This window comes from Oryctolagus cuniculus, chromosome 13, assembly GCF_964237555.1.
Source record: "Oryctolagus cuniculus chromosome 13, mOryCun1.1, whole genome shotgun sequence".
Taxonomy (NCBI): Eukaryota; Metazoa; Chordata; class Mammalia; order Lagomorpha; family Leporidae; genus Oryctolagus; species Oryctolagus cuniculus.
Window position 1 is genome coordinate 97,672,186 of NC_091444.1, and position 19,444 is coordinate 97,691,629.

Genomic DNA, 19,444 nt, shown 5'->3' on the forward strand with positions numbered 1-19,444 from the left:
TGACAAAACCCTGCGTGTGAGCAGCACTTTCCCACCCAGTCCTGGAAGGACAGGTGGTGAGTCTAGGAAGCTTCCATGAGGAATGCATTCTTTCGAGAAAGACCTGGTAAAATATCTGAGTCGCTCCCACCCTCAGCTTGCTCTGACGGCTCCTCAGGGCTGCAGCCTAAAGACTCAGCACATCCAATGAAGCCAGGTGCTAAATTCGAGTCTGTTCGACAGCAGTCGAGGACAAAGCATGAGGTTTTGTAATTCATGGCCAGTCTCCCTCCTGTTGACTTCCTGTGTATCTTCTTTGCTAGTAGAAGGGTAAACTTCCAGCCCACTAAACAGCCCAGGTTTTAAACGAAGCAGAGCATTTTCCCCAAAGTCTGGATTTGTTTCTGAGTCGATGAAGAACATGGAAGGCTACAGGCCAGACTGGAAGACTTCCTGTAGACACTGAGACAGGGAGCTGGTGGTCTCCATGGGAGAAGCGTGTGTACTGCTGAAGGCCACACGCGATGTAAAGGAGGTTTGTGCCCCGGGAAGGAGCGGAGCGTGCATCTCCCTGGAGCTGATTCAACCAGTGCTGAAGCACATTGGAGAGAAGGGCAGGAAATTCCAGTTCCTGAGGTGATCGAATGGCTCCTGAACTGTCTGAAACAGACCTTTCAGCGTTACCTCAGTGGGCAGGTGCCCACCATGAAAGGGGGTTTCTTAGACGGCCACCTTGGCCCAGTCACCTGGGAAGACTTCTGCTGCTTGGCTCAGTGTTACTCGGCCGTTCGATACATGCTTCCTGCAGGATAGAGCTGGCCTTGCTGGAGAGGGAAGCCACGTTTGTCTTTGGGGCCTGTACTCCTCCCTCCTTCGTGGAGCCTCTCCCACCACTCACTCTGGCTCCTGGAGATCACAGGCAGGGCCCTGCCTGCCCACCCTCCAGCCGGTGGGCCTCTTTCTGGTCCAGTCACTAGCTTTGGTTTTGACTTTCAGCATCTAGATCAAGTTGAGCAAGTGACAGTAACAAGCACATGTGTTTATAGCCATGGGCAAAGCTCTTCATGTTCATAGCTTGTCGAGTTTGCAGAGGAAATCAGTGTGCTGCCCCCCAGCAGAGCTGAGCACAGCGTGGTCCTGGGTATGAACTCGGAGCCCACAGTCACAGTGTAAGGTACTTCTGTTCACAATGGTGACAGATTACCCTGTGTCCAGTTATTTCTATGAGTTCTTCATATATTAAGGAAATCCGTCCTTTGATAGGCATGTTTCAAATACATCCCTCAGTTCTTTGGGGAGCTACTTGGGTATCTTTTGTCCTTACATAAGGGGTACTTTTTGTTCTTTTTGGCTTGTGGATCTTTTTGTTCTTCATGTAAATGGATGAATTTTTTAAAGAGTTATTTATTTGAAAGAATTACTCAGAGAAAGAAATAGAGAGAGAGAGAGAGAGAGAGATCTTCCATTAGCTGGTTCACTCTACAAATGGCCACAATGGCTGGAGCTAGGCCAGACCGAAGGCAGGAGGAAGGAGCTTCTTCAGGGTGTAGGGGCCCAAGAACTTGGGCATTCCTCCGCTGCTTTCCTAGGCACATTAGCAAGAAGCTGATTCAGAAGTGGAGCAGGGTGGCCGGCGCTGTGGTATAGTGGGTAAAAGCCACCGCCTGCAGTTCTGACATCCCGTATGGGCGCCAGCTTGAGACCCAGCTGCTCCACTTCTGATCCAGCTCTCTGCTGTGGCTTGGAAAAACAGTAGAAAATGGCCCAAGTCATTGGGCTTCTGCACCTGCATGGGAGACCAGGAAGAAGCTCCTGGCTCCTGGCTTTGGATTGGCACTGCTCCAGCCGTTGCGGCCAATTGGGGAGTGAACCAGTGGATGGAAGACCTCTCTCTTTCTCTGCCTCTCCTCTATCTGTGTAACTCTGACTTTCAAATAAATAAATAATTTTTTTAAAAAAGAGAGAGAAGTGGAGCAGGGGGCGGCACTGTGGCACAGCAGGTTAAAGCCCTGGTCCGTAGCACCAGCATCCCATGTGGGTGCCGGTTCGAGTCCCGGCTGCTCCACTTCCGATCCAGCTCTCTGCTTTGGCCTGGGAGAGCAGTAGAAGATGGCCCAAGTGCTCGGGACTCTGCACCCATGTGGGAGACCAAAAAGAAGCTCCTGGCTCCTGGCTTCTGATCAGCCAAGCTCTGGCCATTGCGGTCATCTGGGGAGTGAACCAGTGAATGGAAGACCTCTCTCTCTGGCTCTGCCTCTCTCTGTAACTCTGTCTTTCAAATAAATAAAATAAATCTTTTTTTAAAAAAGAACAAGAAAAGCCGGTGCCGTGGCTCAATAGGCTAATCCTCCACCTTGTGGCGCCGGCACACCGGGTTCTAGTCCCGGTCGGGGCGCCGGATTCTGTCCCGGTTGCCCCTCTTCCAGGCCAGCTCTCTGCTATGGCCAGGGAGTGCAGTGGAGGATGGCCCAGGTACTTGGGCCCTGCACCCCATGGGAGACCAGGAAAAGCACCTGGATCCTGGCTCCTGCCATCGGATCAGCGCGGTGCGCCGGCTGCAGCGGCGGCCATTGGAGGGTGAACCAACGGCAAAAAGGAAGACCTTTCTTTCTCTGTCTCTCTCTCTCACTGTCCACTCTGCCTATCAAAAAAAAAAAAAAAAAAAAAGAACAAGAAGAAGTGGAGTAGCCAGAACTCGAACCAACATCCATATGGGATGCCTACACTTCAGATTACGGCTTAAACCGCTACACCACAGCACCGACCCTAAATGAAGGAATGTTTTATACAGCCTTTGACAACAGAATTGTAGGCTTTTTCCCTCAAGATGAGCCATCTCAGATCAGACTCTGAGATGAGACCACCATCTCTCTTCCTGTCTGGAGCTGAAGCAGGCAGGGGCCTTGGCCAGCAAGCACATGGCCGGGAGCACCTTACCTGTCCTGTTTCCTCCCTGCTCCTGTAGTGCTGGGTACCCATTAAGACAGAGACCTGCAGGGACCAGAGAGAAGGAAAAATCTGCCACCCAGTCTGGGGAAGCTTGCCCATCCTTTTCTTATCTCAATTACCCTAGCTTCATAAATGACCGCAGGTTGCCCTATTTGAAGCCGGCTCAGTAATGGTTCAGCTGCCAGATGCATCTGGCTCCATGTCCCACAGGGGCCACTCATGATAGGAAATAGAAGTTGACTGTGGAGTGACAGTAGAATGGAGAAGAGGTGCCTAAAACAACCTGGCTTGTGGTGAACAGATTTGCCCCTGGGCCTGGACTTCACAGGACTCAGGGCCTCAGGGTGCTGAGACCAGGCGGTCCCGACCCTCTCTCATTCTTTCCCCTCTGCCTCCCTCTTCTTGAGATTCCCCTCTTCTACTCCCCTGCCCCTTAACCCACTCATAATTCTTCCCACCTGTTTGGCTTCAGGCTTATGCTTTCTCCCTCTACGGCAAACTACCAGTTTCTGGAATCCATGTTAAGCAGGCAGCCATTGGATCCAGGCTGATTCACTTTATTTGACTGTTGAAATCCTGGTGACAGCCTGAGCCTCCCAGTTCAGCTAAGAATAGCCATCATTACAATACATAGACATTCCCTGCGAGGGAATCTTACCTATTGAAAGGTGCCAGCTTCTGGGGTTGAACCGCCGCTTGGAATGTCTGCATCCCATTTTAGAGTGCGTGGGTTTGATTCCTGGCTCTGTTCCCTGCTCCAGCTTCCTGCTGGTGTGTACCCTGGGAGGCAGCAGGCGATTGGTCAGTAGTTGGGTCCCTGCCTTCTTCATGGGGAGACACAGATTGAGTTCCTGGCTCCTGGCTTCAACTTGGCCCAGCCCTGGCTGTTGAGGGCATGTGGGGAGTGAACCTGCAAGTGGTGGAGCACACACTCTCTCTCTCTCTCTGTTCTGCTTCTCTCTTCCTTTCAATGAAATATAAGTAAAAGTGCCAGTTTCTGAATGTGTGCCACCCCTTGATGACTTTCCATGAGAAGAACATACTTGTGTCTCATCACCGATTCTAAGTAGCATTCTAATGGTAAATTTTCATAGTAACACAACTTAAACTAGCATGATGCCACCTTGGCCCTAAAGGATCTTTAGTTTTTCATAAATCTGTATCAGTGTAGGCAGTAACTTCTTTTTTGTTAAGATTTATTTTTATTATTTATTTGAAAGAGTTACACAGAGAGAGGAGAGGCAGAGAGAGAGAGAGAGGTCTTCCATTGGCTGGTTCACTCCCCAATTGGCTGCAATGGCCAGAGCTGCGCCGATCCGAAGCCAGGAGCCTGGAGTTTCTTCTGGGTCTCCTGTGCAAGTGCAAGGGCCCAAGGGCATGGGCCATCCTCTGATGCTCTCCCAGGCTATAGCAGAGAGCTGGATAGGAAATGGAGCAGCCAGGACTCGATTGGGTGCCCATATGGGATGCTGGCACTGCAGGCAGCAGCTTTACCCACTGCACCACAGCGCTGGCCCCCGCAGTAATTTTTTTTTTTTCTTTTAAGAAGTTGGGCCATCTTTACTGCTTTCCCAGGCCATAGCAGAGAGCTGGATCGAAGAGGAGCAGCCGGGACTCGAACCGGCCCCCTAGTAACTGCTTTTGAAGGACATTGACCCATGCCCCCAGAACTACTGTTTCCAGATCATTTGTTCCAGGTGTGGCGCAGGCCCATTCTGTGTTCTGTAGTCTTCAGGCATTAGAGCAGCTCCTCTTTCACTTTATTTTCCTTAAATAAAAATAGCCTTGAGGGGCCGGTGCTGTAGCCCAGTGGGTTAATGCCCTGGCCTGAAGTGCCAGCATCCCATATGTGTGCCGGTTCAAGTCCTGGCTGCTCCACTTCCCATCCAGCTCTCTGCTGTGGCCTGGGAAAGCGATGGAGGATGGCCAAGTCCTTGGGCTCCTGCAGCTGTGTAGGAAACCCTGAAGAAGCTCCTGGCTCCTGGCTTTGGATCGTTGCAGCTCCGGCCAATGCAGCCAACTGGGGAGTGAACCATCAGATGGAAGACCTCTCTCTGCCTCTCCTCTCTCTGTGTAACTCTTATTTTCAAATAACTAAATAAATCTTAAAAAAAAAAAAAAATAGCCTTGAGGCCAGCATTGTGGCGTAGCAGGTAAAGAGGCCTCACTTGTTATGCCTGTATCGGAACCCCAGTTCAAATCCAGGCAATTCTGCTTCCAATTCAACTTCCTGCTAATGCTCCTGGGAAGGCAGCAGATGATGACCCAACTCACAGGCCCCTGACACCCGTGTGGGAGACCAGAATGAGGTGCCTGGCTCCAGGCTTCAGCCTGGTCTAGCCTCAACTGTTGCGGCCATCTGGGGGGTAAACCAGCAGATTGAAGATGTCTCTCTTTCTCTCTCTCTCTCTCTTCTCTCTCCTCTCTCCTCTCTCCTCTCTCCTCTCTCCTCTCTTCTCTCTCTCTCTCTAATAAATGAATCTTTGAAAAAAGTAAAAATTGCCCTTTAGATTAATGAACAACATCATAGTTCTCTAATTACATGGGAGAAATGAAAATCAGCCGTGAAGACAACAGGATATTAAGAACAGTACCCCTGGGAAGGACTAATTATAGCCATTTCTGCCTATGACCAGCAGTTCTTAAAATTAAATTACATGCTGGGGCCTGTGCTGTGGCATAGTGGGTAAAGCCACTGCCTTCAGTGCTGGCATCCCATTTGGGCACTGGTTAGAGTCCTGGCTGCTCCACTTCTCATCCAGCTCTCTGCTATGGCTTGGGATATAGCATCAGAAGATGGCCCAAGTCCTTGGGCCCCTGTACCTGTGGGAGACCTGGAAGAAGCTCCTGGCTCCTGGCTTCAGATCAGTGCAGTTCCAGCCATTGCAGCCAATTGGGGAGTGAACCAGCAGATGGAAGACCTCTCTCTGCCTCTCCTTCTCTCTATGTGTAACTCTTTCAAATAAATAAATAAATCTTTTTTTATAAGTTTTTTTTTTTTTTTTTTTTTTTTTTTTTTTTTTTGACAGGCAGAGTGGACAGTGAGAGAGAGAGACAGAGAGAAAGGTCTTCCTTTGCCATTGGTTCACCCTCCAATGACCTCCAAGCTGATCCGAAGGCAGGAGCCAGGTGCTTATCCTGGTCTCCAATGGGGTGCAGGGCCCAAGCACTTGGGCCATCCTCCACTGCACTCCCTGGCCACAGCAGAGAGCTGGCCTGGAAGAGGGGCATCCGGGACAGAATCCGGCACCCCGACCAGGACTAGAACCCGATGTGCCGGCGCCGCAAGGCGGAGGATTAGCCTAGTGAGCCACGGCGCCGGCCTAAATAAATAAATAAATCTTTAAACAAACAAATTAAATTACCTGCTCCTAGGGAAGCAGCGGCAGATGGCCCAAGCCCGTGGGCCCCTTCCACCCATATGGGAGACTCGGAAGAAGCTCCTGGCCACTGCTGCCATCTGGGGAATGAACCAGCACATGGAATATCTCTTGTCTGTCTCTCTTCTCTCTGTAACTCTTTCCAATAAGTAAAATTAGACAAAAAAAAGGGACCACTGAGTATTTTTTAGGTTAAGAACAGTTTCTCTTCTGAATGGCAGGTTTGCTGTGGGAGCTGGCAGTGCTCTCTGGGCTTGGCTCTGGCACACTCAGGTGAAGAGGTCAGTTCTGGGTGGTGCGCACTTGGGCTCTGCCCTCCCAAGTGTGCGTTTGTCCCATATGTAAGCAGAACTGAGGGTTCTTCAGGACCAAATGTCTCCATTGTAGGCAGTTAGCAGCTCTTTTAAGGATATCATTTAATCTTTTTATTTTTTTCCTCCTTTTTGGCAAATGCTAGGTTGCATCGTGGTTACTTGAAAGGCAGAATTGTTTTTCCAGTTGATTTGCAGACTCGGCAAAGGCGACTTCATCTCCTTCCTCTGGGGCCTGTGTTGATGGGTTCTCCCAGCAGTAAAGGCACTGTACCGCCTTTACCATGCTGTCTCTGACTTCCTCCTTCGCTGCTGGCTAACAGTTGCTGTTCCCTGGCAGCTTGCCAGGCACATGGCCACGTGCTGAATAAGACAGAAGTGAGCACAGGGGAACCGCCGTCACTCATGTCTCTGTTTCTGTTTGCAGAGTCCGTTTGGTAGAACGAGGATCGCCTCATAGCTTGCCCTTGATGGAATCGGGGAAAGTAAGTACTGAAAGTAGGAAGACGCACTACTGCAGGAGTTTGCAGTGTATGGACTTTGAAAGTTTGAGAACTGTATTTTGCAGAATATTTTTGTTCCCAAAAAGTATTTTGAAGATAATATATCAGAACTAAGTTTGACCATAAGTGCAGAAACACAGAGTAATTGTATTCTAAAAAATTTAGATGTTTTATTTCTCATGTGAAATCATGGAAGAGGCATGTATTACCCTGTAAAACCACCATGGCTGTGCCCTCTGTCTTGTTCTGCTCTTATTGGCCTCCTTTTCCACATACCACAGGGGCCAAGATGGCTACCCCAGCCCCAGCCATCATTTTCACATTCCAGTCAGCAGGAGGAGAAACTGAGACAGAGGAAGGAGACAAAGCCCTCCAGCCATAAAGAAAGTTCCCGGAGGCTGTCTCACACTTAAATATCACTGACCAGCATGTAGTCATATGGTCACACCTAGCTAAAGGGAGATTCGGAACCTATTACATTGATTCTGAACTCCATGGTCCTAGCTAAAAATCATGGTACCTGTTACTATAGAAGTAGGCAATGATCAGTTATCAGTGGACAGCTGGTAGTTTGTGCTACAGGAGTTTTTCATTTATTCGTTTGTTTATTTTTACTAGAACTGGAGGATAAGAAACATATTTAACATAAAGCCCTTTGCTGTTTCCTCCTGGGTCTTCACTGTCAGATCCCCTCTCTGCTTGGCCTGACTCTGAAAGCATCTTGTGTTCCTCTGGGCCTTTCGCTGCCTGTGCCTGCACGCACGCAGGTCGGAGTGCTTCCTCAGGCTGGTTCTCACGGCAGGAAGTGCTCCCCACCCAGCCCGGCGCCACCTGGCGGCTGCTCGTCAGCTGTGGAAACCATACTTCCAACTTGAGGCACAGCATCACTGTTCCAAGAAATCTGGTGTTTTCACCACCAGGCGTTTTCCTAATCCCAGCCATAGGAGTGTGACAGACACAGGCTGCACGCAAGATTCTGAACATGCACTTTTGACTCTTTGCCATATGTGATCCCAGTGGGATGGGGACATTTCCATTAAGAAGGAAATGCGTAATATTGATGGCCATTCTAATAGAACATGTTTACCTGCAGGAAAAAAGTTGGGGTTGAAATACAGTTTCCACTGAAAATCCAATGGAGAAGTAGACATCAGTACAGATATTCCTAGCAGAGGCCACACAACCATGCCAGCAGTTGACACACAGCCTTTTACTCCTGGCCACCACAAAAGCAGCTTCCTACTAAATCAGTTTGCCAGAAGCATTGTGGGTTATCTTAGCATCTACCCTCACTGCTGCAGGCTTCATTCTGTGACATCCTTAGTGCAGTCACTCTAAGCATCACCCTTCACTTGTTCCTATGTGTCGTGCTGTGAGGTGTGTTCACACTTAGAGTAAACAAGAATTCATTGAAATAACAGGAAGATCTTTTTTGGCAAGTGTCAGGCTGTGTCACGTGTTATATCGTTTATCAAGTGTTTGAACAAAATTATTTGTTAGTGACTTTTAGCAGATTTTTTCCGAGCATTATTGAAATATGATGGACAATTGAAAGTCTTAACTTTAAGGTCACTTTAACATATGATATATTACTGTGGTAATAATTATGATGAAAATGAAATTGGTATGCAGTAATTTTAGAACGATACACAATTCTCAGGTATGGAATTTTGATTTAATGTCGCACCTTTCAAAAGGAAATAGGAGCATGGCATAAAGACAAGGTTGAGGTTGATTTGTGAGTGATTTCTCCCTAGTTTTCTTTCCAATAACAAAGGTTTTCTCCTCCCCCAAATAGATACTTCCAGGGGTTCGGATCATAATTGCCAATCCAGAAACAAAAGGACCACTGGGGGACTCACACCTTGGAGAGGTGAGTTACAGAGTGGTCTCTGTATGACGCTACCTCCAAGACAAGCATTCTTCACATTCATAGATCCTCGGCACAGCACTCAGTTTAAGTTGCATAAGCCATGGTTGGCTGGGAGATAAGTCAAGATAAGCTTGACTGCTTAAATGCCTCCGTGAAAGGAAATATGATAGATTATCTTCAGAAAATTCAGAAAAGAGACAATGTAGGGGTATACAGACTGCACACCCTGACTTTGGATCCCTCAAGTTTGTTTTCCTCCTGCTTGCCTTCATTACTGAGAAATCACCAGGAAATGACAGAGAAACCTACAAAGGGAGTAACAGCTGGAGTTAGAATTGTAGCAACATCAATAAATGGTAACAAGCAGAAAAGACAAATGACAATTACGTGTTTATTTCAGATGGGAAGGCAAAGGATAGTGCCTTCCACTTTTGCTTCATTGTATCTGCGATGCAGCCCCACCTTGGGTGGATCTTAGCTCCTCCCACTTTGCCCCCAAGCTCTGCAGGCTGGATGGGGCTGGAGAAAAACACCTTCTGCAGTGCCCCACCTAGGTCTGAATTCTTTTTCTTTCTTTTATTTTTAAAGATTTTATTTATTTATTTGAGAGGTAGACTTACAGAGAGGGAGAGACAGAGAGATAGGTCTTCCATCTGCTGGTTCACTCCCCAGATGGCCGCAACAGCCAGAGGTGAGCCAATCTGAAGCCAGGAACCAGGAGCTTCATTCATGTCTCCCATGTGGGTGACAGGTGCCCAAGGACTTGGGCCATCTTCTGCTTTGCCCAGGCCATTGGCAAGGAGCTGGATCGGACGTGGAGCAGCCAGGTCTTGAACTAGCACCCATATGGGTCACCAGTGTCACGGGAGGCCTTACCTGCTATGCCACGATGCCAGCCTCCTAAGTCTGAATTCTTATCCACTGATCTTGGGCTTCTTTGCTGCTGGGCAGCCCTGCATCAGATTTCTTGCCTGTCTTCCTTTCTCTTCACTCTACTCTTCACTTGCTTCTTCCACTGAGGAGGCAGAGGGTATCAGAAAAGGCGACAGCTTGAGTCGCATTCTCCTTGTCTGGTGCCAACACTTTTACCCTCACTCTTGTTATCCCACCTAAGCGCAAACCCACCATGTGCACCGGATGGAACCCCCTCTGGCCCAGCCAGAGCTGGCTTTTGCCCCTCCCCCTGATCTCTCAATCATGTGAGGATCATAACTGAGATGGTACTGCTCTACTCTGCTCCTAGTTGAGAGAACTTACTAGAAATGAAACTGGAATGTGGATGCTGCTTCTTGGGGCACCTGGAGAGGGCACCTACAACTCCTGCCTTTGGCGCTGGTTCTGAACAGCTCGTGCTAGGCCCAGGGAGGGCTGATATCAGATCCCTTGTCCCTCAGGGCTACCAAAACTGGTGGAATTCACAAGTTCATAGTTTTGTTGGGAATGCACCTCTCCCTACCTTTATTGAGGTATAACTACCAAAGTTATATAAATCAAGACGTGCAATATGATGCTTTTGTGGAAGTATATATTGTGGAGTGATTTACCAAAATCAAGTTAGGTCACATACCCATCACTTCATAATTAAATGTGTTGTGTGTGTGTGGTGAGAACATCTTAGGACATACTCTCGGGAAATTTCAAGTTAGTTAACAACTACAGTCAGCATGTTATACATTATATCCCCAGAACTTACTCGTCTTATAACAGGTTTGTACCCTTTGAGTAACATTCTCCAAGCTCCCTCTCTCTTCACCAGCTCCTGCGGCCATTGTACTCTGTCTCCTATGAGATAACTTCGTGGATTCCACCTATAAGGGAAAGCATGCAGCGTCTGTCTCTGTACTTAGTTCACTTGGCACATCATGTCCTTGATGTCAGATGTGTCAGCATTTCCTGATGTTTTTAAGCTTGAAAAACATTCCATTGTCTCAACAAGGACAGCGTTTGTGTGGGAAAATAGAGACCATTTATCTTTTCCCTCCTTTGATGATATACCTTCTTTCTTTGTTTTACTCTTTTGTTTTTCAGCGGGTCTTTATTGAGTGCCTGCTGTTGCCAGGCTCTGCTTGGGGGGGAGTGGGGAGGGTTTCAGGGGTAGACAAGGCAGAGCTTCTGACTTGAAGGAACTTGAGCATTTAGCACTGTCTTTTGCAGTCCATGGGATTAGTAACACTCATAAAGGATGACAACAGCCAGTCTCAGATTACTCTAAGCTCTCCAGAGTCTCAGAGATCCTACCCTTGATCCTCGTGCAGACAAAACTGCATGAGGCCTTTGGAATTTTATTGCCTTAACGATTTCCATTAGTTGTCTCCATGGTTCTGTATGATCTCCATGGTCATCACTTTGGGTCAACCTCGTCTTTGCTTACCTATCTCCCCACATGTCGGGCCTTCAGCCATTTTTATTTCCCATTTTCTGATGTTACGTACCCATCTCCCATCTCTGTTGCTTTATGTTGTTTTATTTCCATTTGTTTCCAGACATACACTGACTGGTTAAAAGAGTTCCGGAAAAGCAATCTCAAAATCCTTTTGCCATGTTTTCCCAATTACTCTTCAAAAACATTGGGGAAAAGTACAAGGAAACTATTGCAACTTGGTTCACGGATGTGTTTGTTTTTAGAAGCTATTTTTAAATCTTAATCTGCTTTATTCAAATTTCCAACAGATGGATGGCTTGGCCATAAACTTGGTATAGTGCCTTCATTTCGGCAAACTCTGTGGGTGTCTGTGTGTTTCCCCAGAGACCTGGGTAAGATTAGCGCCGTCTTCTGTGTTCAGTCCAAGGAAACTTTTAACACCACCGCGTGCAGCTGATGAATTAGACGAGCAATTTTAGCCTCACTTCCCTGGAGATGGTCTCGAGTGAGCTCGCTCACTGCCATATTTTGCTCCTTTGCAGATTTGGGTTCACAGCGCCCACAATGCCAGTGGTTATTTTACTATTTATGGAGACGAATCCCTCCAATCGGATCATTTCAACTCAAGATTAAGTTTTGGAGACACACAGACCATCTGGGCGCGAACAGGCTACTTGGGATTCCTGCGGAGAACTGAGCTCACAGATGCAAATGGAGGTGAGTTCTGGCTGAAGGCCCCCACCAAGAGGGAACAGAGAGACAGAGACGTGTACACAGGCTGAGCTCTGAGATAGCCAGAGCCAGGAGGACGCCTGTATGCTTGCTGCGTGCAGACTCAAAGCAGCCGAGGTTAAAAGGAAGGCAAAATGCAGAGAGATCTGGGTTTAACTTCGCTGTACCGAGTCCCATGTGACTTTGAGCAGACAGAGCCCTTGAGGCCTTGGCAAGTGTGTGCTGGTCCACAGCGGCTACTAGGTCCTCACTGGGTACTGAGTCCCTTAGCTGCACGTGATTAATATGCGATCACAGATTTGACAGCGCACAGCCGTCTGTCCAAGAAAGGATCGACTTCTCCCAGATGTACAGATTTAGGGATAGGACAGGACAAGTGACAGAGGGGATGTCTTGACCACCAGCCTCTGGGGAGATGGCATTCTCATGAGCGCCCCTGCCTGCAGCAGCCCTCCCTCTGCCAAGCAACCCCGAGAAACAGGAAACAGTGACCCCGTTTCTTTGAATCATTTTAAAAAAGGAAGACGGGACCAGTGTTCATCACGGAGAGGCTCAGGCTGCCACCAACAATGCCAGTGTGCCGTAGTTTGAGTCCTGGGTGCTCCACCAATCAAGTTCCCTACTAACGCACCTGGCCCCAAGGACTTGAGTTCCTGCCACCCACGTGGGCGACCCAGGTAGAGTTCCTTGCTCCTGGCTGTTGCAGCCCTTTGGGAAAGAAACCAGTGAAAGGAAGTTGCCTCTCTCTCAGGTACTCACTTTCTGCCTTTCAGATAAATAAATCTTTTTTTTTGTCAGGCAGAGTGGACAGTGAGAGAGACAGAGAAAGGTCTTCCTTTTGCCATTGGTTCACCCTCCAATGGCCGCCGTGGCCGGCGCACTGTGGCCGGCGCACCGCGCTGATCCGAAGCCAGGAGCCAGGTGCTTCTCCTGGTCTCCCATGGGGTGCAGGGCCCAAGCACTTGGGCCATCCTCCACTGCACTCCCGGGCCACAGCAGAGAGCTGGCCTGGAAGAGGGGCAACCGGGACAGAATCCGGCGCCCCGACCAGGACTAGAACCCGGTGTGCCGGCACCGCAAGGGAGAGGATTAGCCTGTTGAGCCACTGCGCCGGCCAATAAATCTTTTTAAAAAGAGGAAAAAAAAAAAAAAAAAAAAAAGACCTGACGTGCATTGCTGTGAAGCTCACCCACATTTTTGTTCCCAAACAGAGCGCCACGATGCCCTGTATGTGGTAGGGGCACTGGATGAAGCCATGGAGCTGCGGGGGATGAGGTATCACCCCATAGACATCGAGACCTCGGTCATCAGGGCCCACAAAAGCGTCACAGAATGGTAAGTGGTGTGGCCTGGCCGTGGGTGCTGTACGCGAGGCAGGAGTAGGATGTCTGAGGCCTTGGCAGGAGCAGCCGCGCGGCCCAGCGGAGAAGAGCGCTTTGGTAAGATGGGCAGTGCCGTGCGATGGAGCATTTGACGGTAAACCTGGTGTCCGGGGTTAAGAGCAGCAAGCACTCCCACATACAACCAGAGTGTCATGCGCCGCTTGAAAATGGTGAACTTTCATTGCTGTAAGAACTCCTCTTAGCATTTCCCAGGGAGCCCAGTTGTCATCTCCACATTTTTAACTTCTAAGCATGCGATGGGGAAAAAGTTCACTCCCCGTGCATTGTAGGCACGGAAATTGCTTTGTGACTGTCAGCTCGGGAACGGTATGAGTCCCAAGCTACGAGATGGGAGGACAGCAGCAACACGGCCAGGCCTTGCCAGAGATGATTTCAAAGGAAGAACTGCGAGAATTAACCCCGAGTAGAGAATAACCGAGTGCCCACACGTGCTCCCTACCACGGAGGGACCCCGGGAGAGGCCGTCCTGGACCCTCCCTGGAAGCTGGGACTTGGCCTTCATCTCTGGCAGCATCGGTCACGGTGCCAGTGCCCCCTGAGCAAGAGCAGGTGTTCACGGTCACGCCCCCACCAGTGTCCTCGGTGTTGGGGAGCCGGCTGGCGGCTGAAGTGTGGCAGGTTCAGGGCTTCCTCATACCCGCTCAGTGCCTTTATGTTTCTTTCAAGAAAAAAAAAATATAAAAAGTGACTCAAAGCTATCAAAGCTTTAGATGTGTTTGTTCACTTAAAAACAAGCAAGCTGCGTCCTGCGGGCACGGGGGTCCCCGAGCTGTCGGAAGCCTTAACCGCCCAGGTCTGCAAGCCAGCATTAGAAAGTTCACGCATTAGTTAAAGGTAACGCACTGGGTTGATGCTTCCACCAACTGAGCAGACTGAATACTGCAGTGCTCTTCCCGCTGTGCAACACAAGAGGTCAGGTGAAACCCTTGTGGGTGAATTGCCCGTGTGGGCTGACCATCGCTGGGTCACAGCCATGCCCTCCTGGCTGCTTCCGGCTTGGCTGAGAGCGTGGACCTGGGGCGCTTCTCCTCACATTCCCCCTTTGCCTACCGCAAAGGGCACCAACACAGACACAGGCCCGGCCTGGCACAGCAGGACGAGCCCATACGGCCTGGCCCTGTGCCACCATTGTCCCCTCAGCACACACGGCACCTGCGCCACCGTCAGGCAGGGCCACAGATGAGGGAGGGGCGGGCTAGCAGCACCTGCAGCCGCCACACGCACACCCTGAGCAGGGAGTTGCTGGCGCAGGGCGCTCTGAGGGTAGAGGCCGTGCACGGTGCGCTCCGTGGAGCTGGTGACCAGGGATGTCGGATCTCCCGCTGCCTCCGGGAGGCTGGAGCCGCACCACAGACTCCCCTCTCAGCAGGTGCCACACTCGTCCTCTCTTCTCTTGCAGCGCCGTGTTCACCTGGACAAATTTGCTGGTGGTTGTGGTTGAGCTGGACGGGTCAGAACAGGAGGCCTTGGACCTGGTTCCCTTGGTGACCAACGTGGTCCTGGAGGAGCACTACCTGATTGTGGGCGTGGTGGTGGTGGTGGACATCGGGGTCATCCCCATCAACTCGCGGGGGGAGAAGCAGCGCATGCACCTGCGGGACGGCTTCCTGGCCGACCAGCTGGACCCCATCTACGTGGCCTACAACATGTAGCCTCGCGTCTCTGGCTTCCGTGGACCTTTCTGGAGGCGGGAACCGTTTGCTCGGTGTCCGGCGGAACACGCGGCCCCGCGAGGGCCACGTTTCGCCCGAAGGGAGCCTCGCGCGGCGGGACGGGAAGGGGACGAGGACGACTTCTCAGAGCAGTCGCGATTGGCATGGAGATGAAATGTGAACTGACCACTGAATTCGCTCAGAAGGACTTCGGATTATACTGCCTTCAGTTTGTTGGAAAAGCTCATTTCAAAAACTTTCTTTTCTTTCTTTTTTTTTTAACTATTGGATAATAAGTGCTTTCTTCGTAAATGTGGTATTTTGTTAAGCCGAAATAGCAATTAAAAAAAATATTCTGCCCTCCTGATGGGTTCTTTTAAACAATTTATGTAGTGTGACAAAAAAATTGTTTTCTCTGTTTTAATGTGTCATGAAATCTTAATGACATGGATCTGTTACTAATTTAAGCCATTGCTAGAACTCATCCTTTTAGGAAAGTTTATTGAGGTACGAGAAAACCTTCCAAATAGCACCTTCCAATTAGATTTTAGCAGCTTTCTTTGTCAGAAATGTGCTGAAGAAACAAAGCCTAATATACGGCCTTTGAGGTTAGCATAGAATGAGAAGAAATTATAAATAAGGTGTATTTCGGCAATTATCTTGCAAATATCTTTGTACTAAACTAAAAAGATAAAATAAGTTAACTTCCTCAATATGTAATTATGTACAAAATGTTTAATTTATTTTGATCTCTTTAGAAGTATAAAAGAGAAAAACATTCAAGAATATTAAAGTCTTGTAATGTTTGCTAATATAAAAAAAGTGTTGTATTATCTTGCGTGGATAGTATCACAACAAATATATATATATGAAATATAAATTCACTAATGAAAAAGGAGATTTTAAAGTTTAAATGCAGAGCTTGTCACTTGCATGGTGCGTCCTCCACTGTACTCACATACACTTTGCTGTTGCGAGCAATCCCGGATCGCCAGGGAGCCCCGTCTCAACGTTTCTTCTAGAACCAGAGGCCAGCAAGTGAAGTTATTGCCATCTCAAAGATGGCGAAGGAATTTAAAGCGAAATGTGCACTATTTTTTTTTTCTTTTGGTGGGGACAACAGTTGAATGCGTTTGTTCCAGCATGTGCTGACAACACTGAGGGGGGCTTTAGGTTGGCAGAAATAGCACTGTTTAGTTAGCCGCGAGAATTTGTTGTACACTTTCAGCCTTTTTGTTAGTGTCATCTCTCTGGGGTCCTCGGTGGGAAGAGCCACGATGCTCTGTGGTCGTTTGCACTGGGTGGCACCGGTTGCCCTCCGTCGGCCCCTCCGTGCAGAGTGGACAGAATGTCCGGTAGGACTTGAAGGGACAAGACTCCCCTAAGTGGTGTCCCCTTGTCTTTATGCCCAACTTACTCTGGGGGAACTCCTGGTCTTTGGGGTTTCCTAGCGTGGCCATGAGCAAAAACCCCGCCCATGGGGATTCCCAGCAGACCCCCAGCTGAGGCGCGAGGCCTCCCGGCAGTCGTTTGCTCACCTGCGGGCTGTGCTATGGCCGCCTCACACACCTTTTGGTTTGCCAAGCACGTCTGTGTGTTGCCGTGAGCTGGCCTGTCTGGATCCACCCAAGAAGCAGGTGTCAGCAATCCCAGAGGAATCACGTCAGTACTGCCCCAGTATGATCCTGCAGTGCCTCTCAGTACTAGGTCTGCACCACTAAGACTGTGGGGTTTTTATTATTATTATTAATTTCTTTGCAGGCAGTATCTTTGCCTTGGTGACCAGCCAGCAGTAAGCCCCTTGCTAAAAGAGAATTCAGTTTGACTTCCGAGATCCGAGGCTGATTGTTGCAAAAAGATTTTAGGTGACACATGTTTTTAGATTTCTAAATTTGTCTGCCTATGGTGCATCCTCCCATCTCTACAAAGCATTTGATCTTACACTGTTGTTGGACTCCATTGCTCGTGTGTATTTCTCTACACGCCTCAGCCACACATTCCTACAGTCTTCTGCTTCCTGAGGGCAGAGAGCACCACAGGAACACACAGGAACAGAGGGCACTTTGGCACACACACCTACGTTGCTTAAGGGCAAGGGGGCTTCAGGGAAGATCCCGATGGTGAGACACAGTCGCAGTGCAGGGCAGCTGGCGAGGTCCAGCGGACAGCCGGAAGCAAGACAAATTCAGATGACACTTCAAACACAACTTCTAACTCTCACCGTATCAACTTGACATTCAAGGCGGGGTGTGGGGGGTGGGCGCTGCAGTGCAGGTGTGAGCTCCGTCTCTCCTGCGTCCTGTCATCTCTGATGGTAGAGTTTAGGCTCAAAAGAGTTGGTGGGCTGGGATCGAAGCGTAGTTGTGCAAGAAAAAGAAAAGGAGACACTGACGTACCACCAGTTTCAGCAATAAAGAGGGATCGTTCTGTATTAGCAATTGTACTGTAGATAAATCACTCATGAGAATGTAAAAACTGTTTGTCTTGTGACCTTGTGCTTTTGAAGTCAGACAAAACCGTGTAATCAACTTGCAGGAACAGAGGGTACAACAGTGAACATTGAAACACAGACCTAATCAAACAGGAGCAGGTTCCTCATGGTGCTTGTTTATTATATATATATTTAACCCTGCTTGACACTTTACCCGAGGGAAACCGTCCCTGTTATCAGTTGAATGTTAGCAGCGTTATTTCAGAGTGTGGTGACTGGTTAGAGAAACTCAGATGCTCAACCAATCACAGTTTCAAACAAAATTTTTATGTGCAAAGGACAGCAACCTTCTTGTATGTTAAACCACCAGTACGCTTTGTACATCTGTGATAACGCCTGTTTTATATTCAAATGAACAAATAAAAGCTTTTATTTTTGTTGCTCTGAAAATGGCAGTTTCTTAATTGGTACCCTGGAAAACAAAAAACAAAAAAACAAAAAAAAATAATAAAAACAAAAAAAAAGGCCTGGGACACCTTCAGTCCCAGGAAGGAAACGACTCCTACAGGGAAATGTACCTGACTCTGTTTACATGATTTGTGGCATAACTTAGTACAGATGATCATACTTTGGACAATGTTTAAATTTTGATGTGGGCATTTATTGCTAAAAATAATTCCTATGGCAACAAATGTTTTGTGAAATGTTTTTTTAATTCTTTTAAATATATCTAAATATATTTGTTCACATTTTGCTGCAAGTGTACAGATTATTGGTCACTCTTTTTTTGGAACAGATGGCAGACATGAGTCCTGTGTGCAAACTCTTCGTGTTAGCGCTATCCCAGGAAACCTCAGCGTGGCAGGAAGTCGTGCTGTTTGACTGTTGCAGCCCGAATTCTCTTTATTTTATTTTATTTTATTTTATTTTATTTTATTTTATTTTATTTTATTTTATTTGACTAAGCAAAAGCTTTGTCTTTCACCCAAGCTTTGAGAATTCTTACAGTCTTGTCGTTTGGAAAGCAGGCTAACCGACCTTCAGTCTAATAACCATAAAAAGGCAAATGTTTATAAACATAAAAATCAATGGAACTCCAGTCTGCACGTGGCCCATCAGGTTTAGCCTAAGTGCCTTGGTATTAGAACTCCCCTAGCCTCAGCTGTCCTCAGGCCTATGCCACGCTGACTGCGGGCCAATGCTTTGTGTGTGTGAAACGTGGTGTGAGAACCACCTGGCTCCATCAGCGTAAACAGAATATTGCAAGGAAGGGGTGCTTCCTCACGGGCCCCAGTTTCTCCGCTGGCAGCCCCCACCGCCATGACTGGTCAGATACAAACAAGGTAACCAAGAGATCAGGCTCACGCGAGTGAGTGCACGCATGTCCAAGCGCATTCAAGCACTTTTGTGTATGAATGTAGAATTTTCCATGGTGATGTTGTATTCTACATCCTCCACAGCCTCTAATACAAGACGTGAGTTCTTGCAACATAATCAGTAGTCGCGTGGATGGCTGGTCCAGTATCGCTCTGACTTACGACTCCTCTGGGACATCTCAGCTTACTGGGATTGGGGTGTCTGTCTGCCTGGACAAAAGCAGAGCTTGTGTCTTTGGAGGGACGTTCCTGGAGAAGAGGGTCATTCCCTAACAGCCACATCTGCTGTGACTACGCCTTCCAAGTAGGACTTGCAGTCCCGACTGACATGTTAACATTTGATTTTCTACCGTATCCCAGAAGGTCATGCCTGGGACCCTGCCGGGCCTGAGTTACCTCTCTTCAGACTAAGGGCTTCAGCTGGTGGCAGCTTTGCTTCCCTGAGACGGGCACATGGTGCTCAAGCCTTCTAAATTCTGTCGCTACCTCTTCG

At 48.5% G+C, this 19,444-nt stretch overlaps 1 protein-coding gene across 4 annotated transcripts in view; it reads left to right on the plus strand.

Moving 5' to 3' along the window:
• The window catches only part of DIP2C (disco interacting protein 2 homolog C), a 486,706-nt gene extending 468,681 nt beyond the window's left edge, over window positions 1-18,025 (plus strand). For all 4 annotated transcript variants that reach the window (XM_008249365.4, XM_008249367.4, XM_008249368.4 and 1 more), the window contains 5 exons: window positions 7,047-7,104; window positions 8,921-8,995; window positions 11,900-12,074; window positions 13,301-13,424; window positions 14,892-18,025. In XM_008249365.4, the coding sequence (XP_008247587.1) occupies window positions 7,047-7,104; window positions 8,921-8,995; window positions 11,900-12,074; window positions 13,301-13,424; window positions 14,892-15,144 (685 nt within the window). In that variant the 3' untranslated portion in view covers window positions 15,145-18,025. The remainder of the gene's footprint in view (window positions 1-7,046; window positions 7,105-8,920; window positions 8,996-11,899; window positions 12,075-13,300; window positions 13,425-14,891) is intronic.
• Window positions 18,026-19,444: the final 1,419 nt, after the last annotated feature.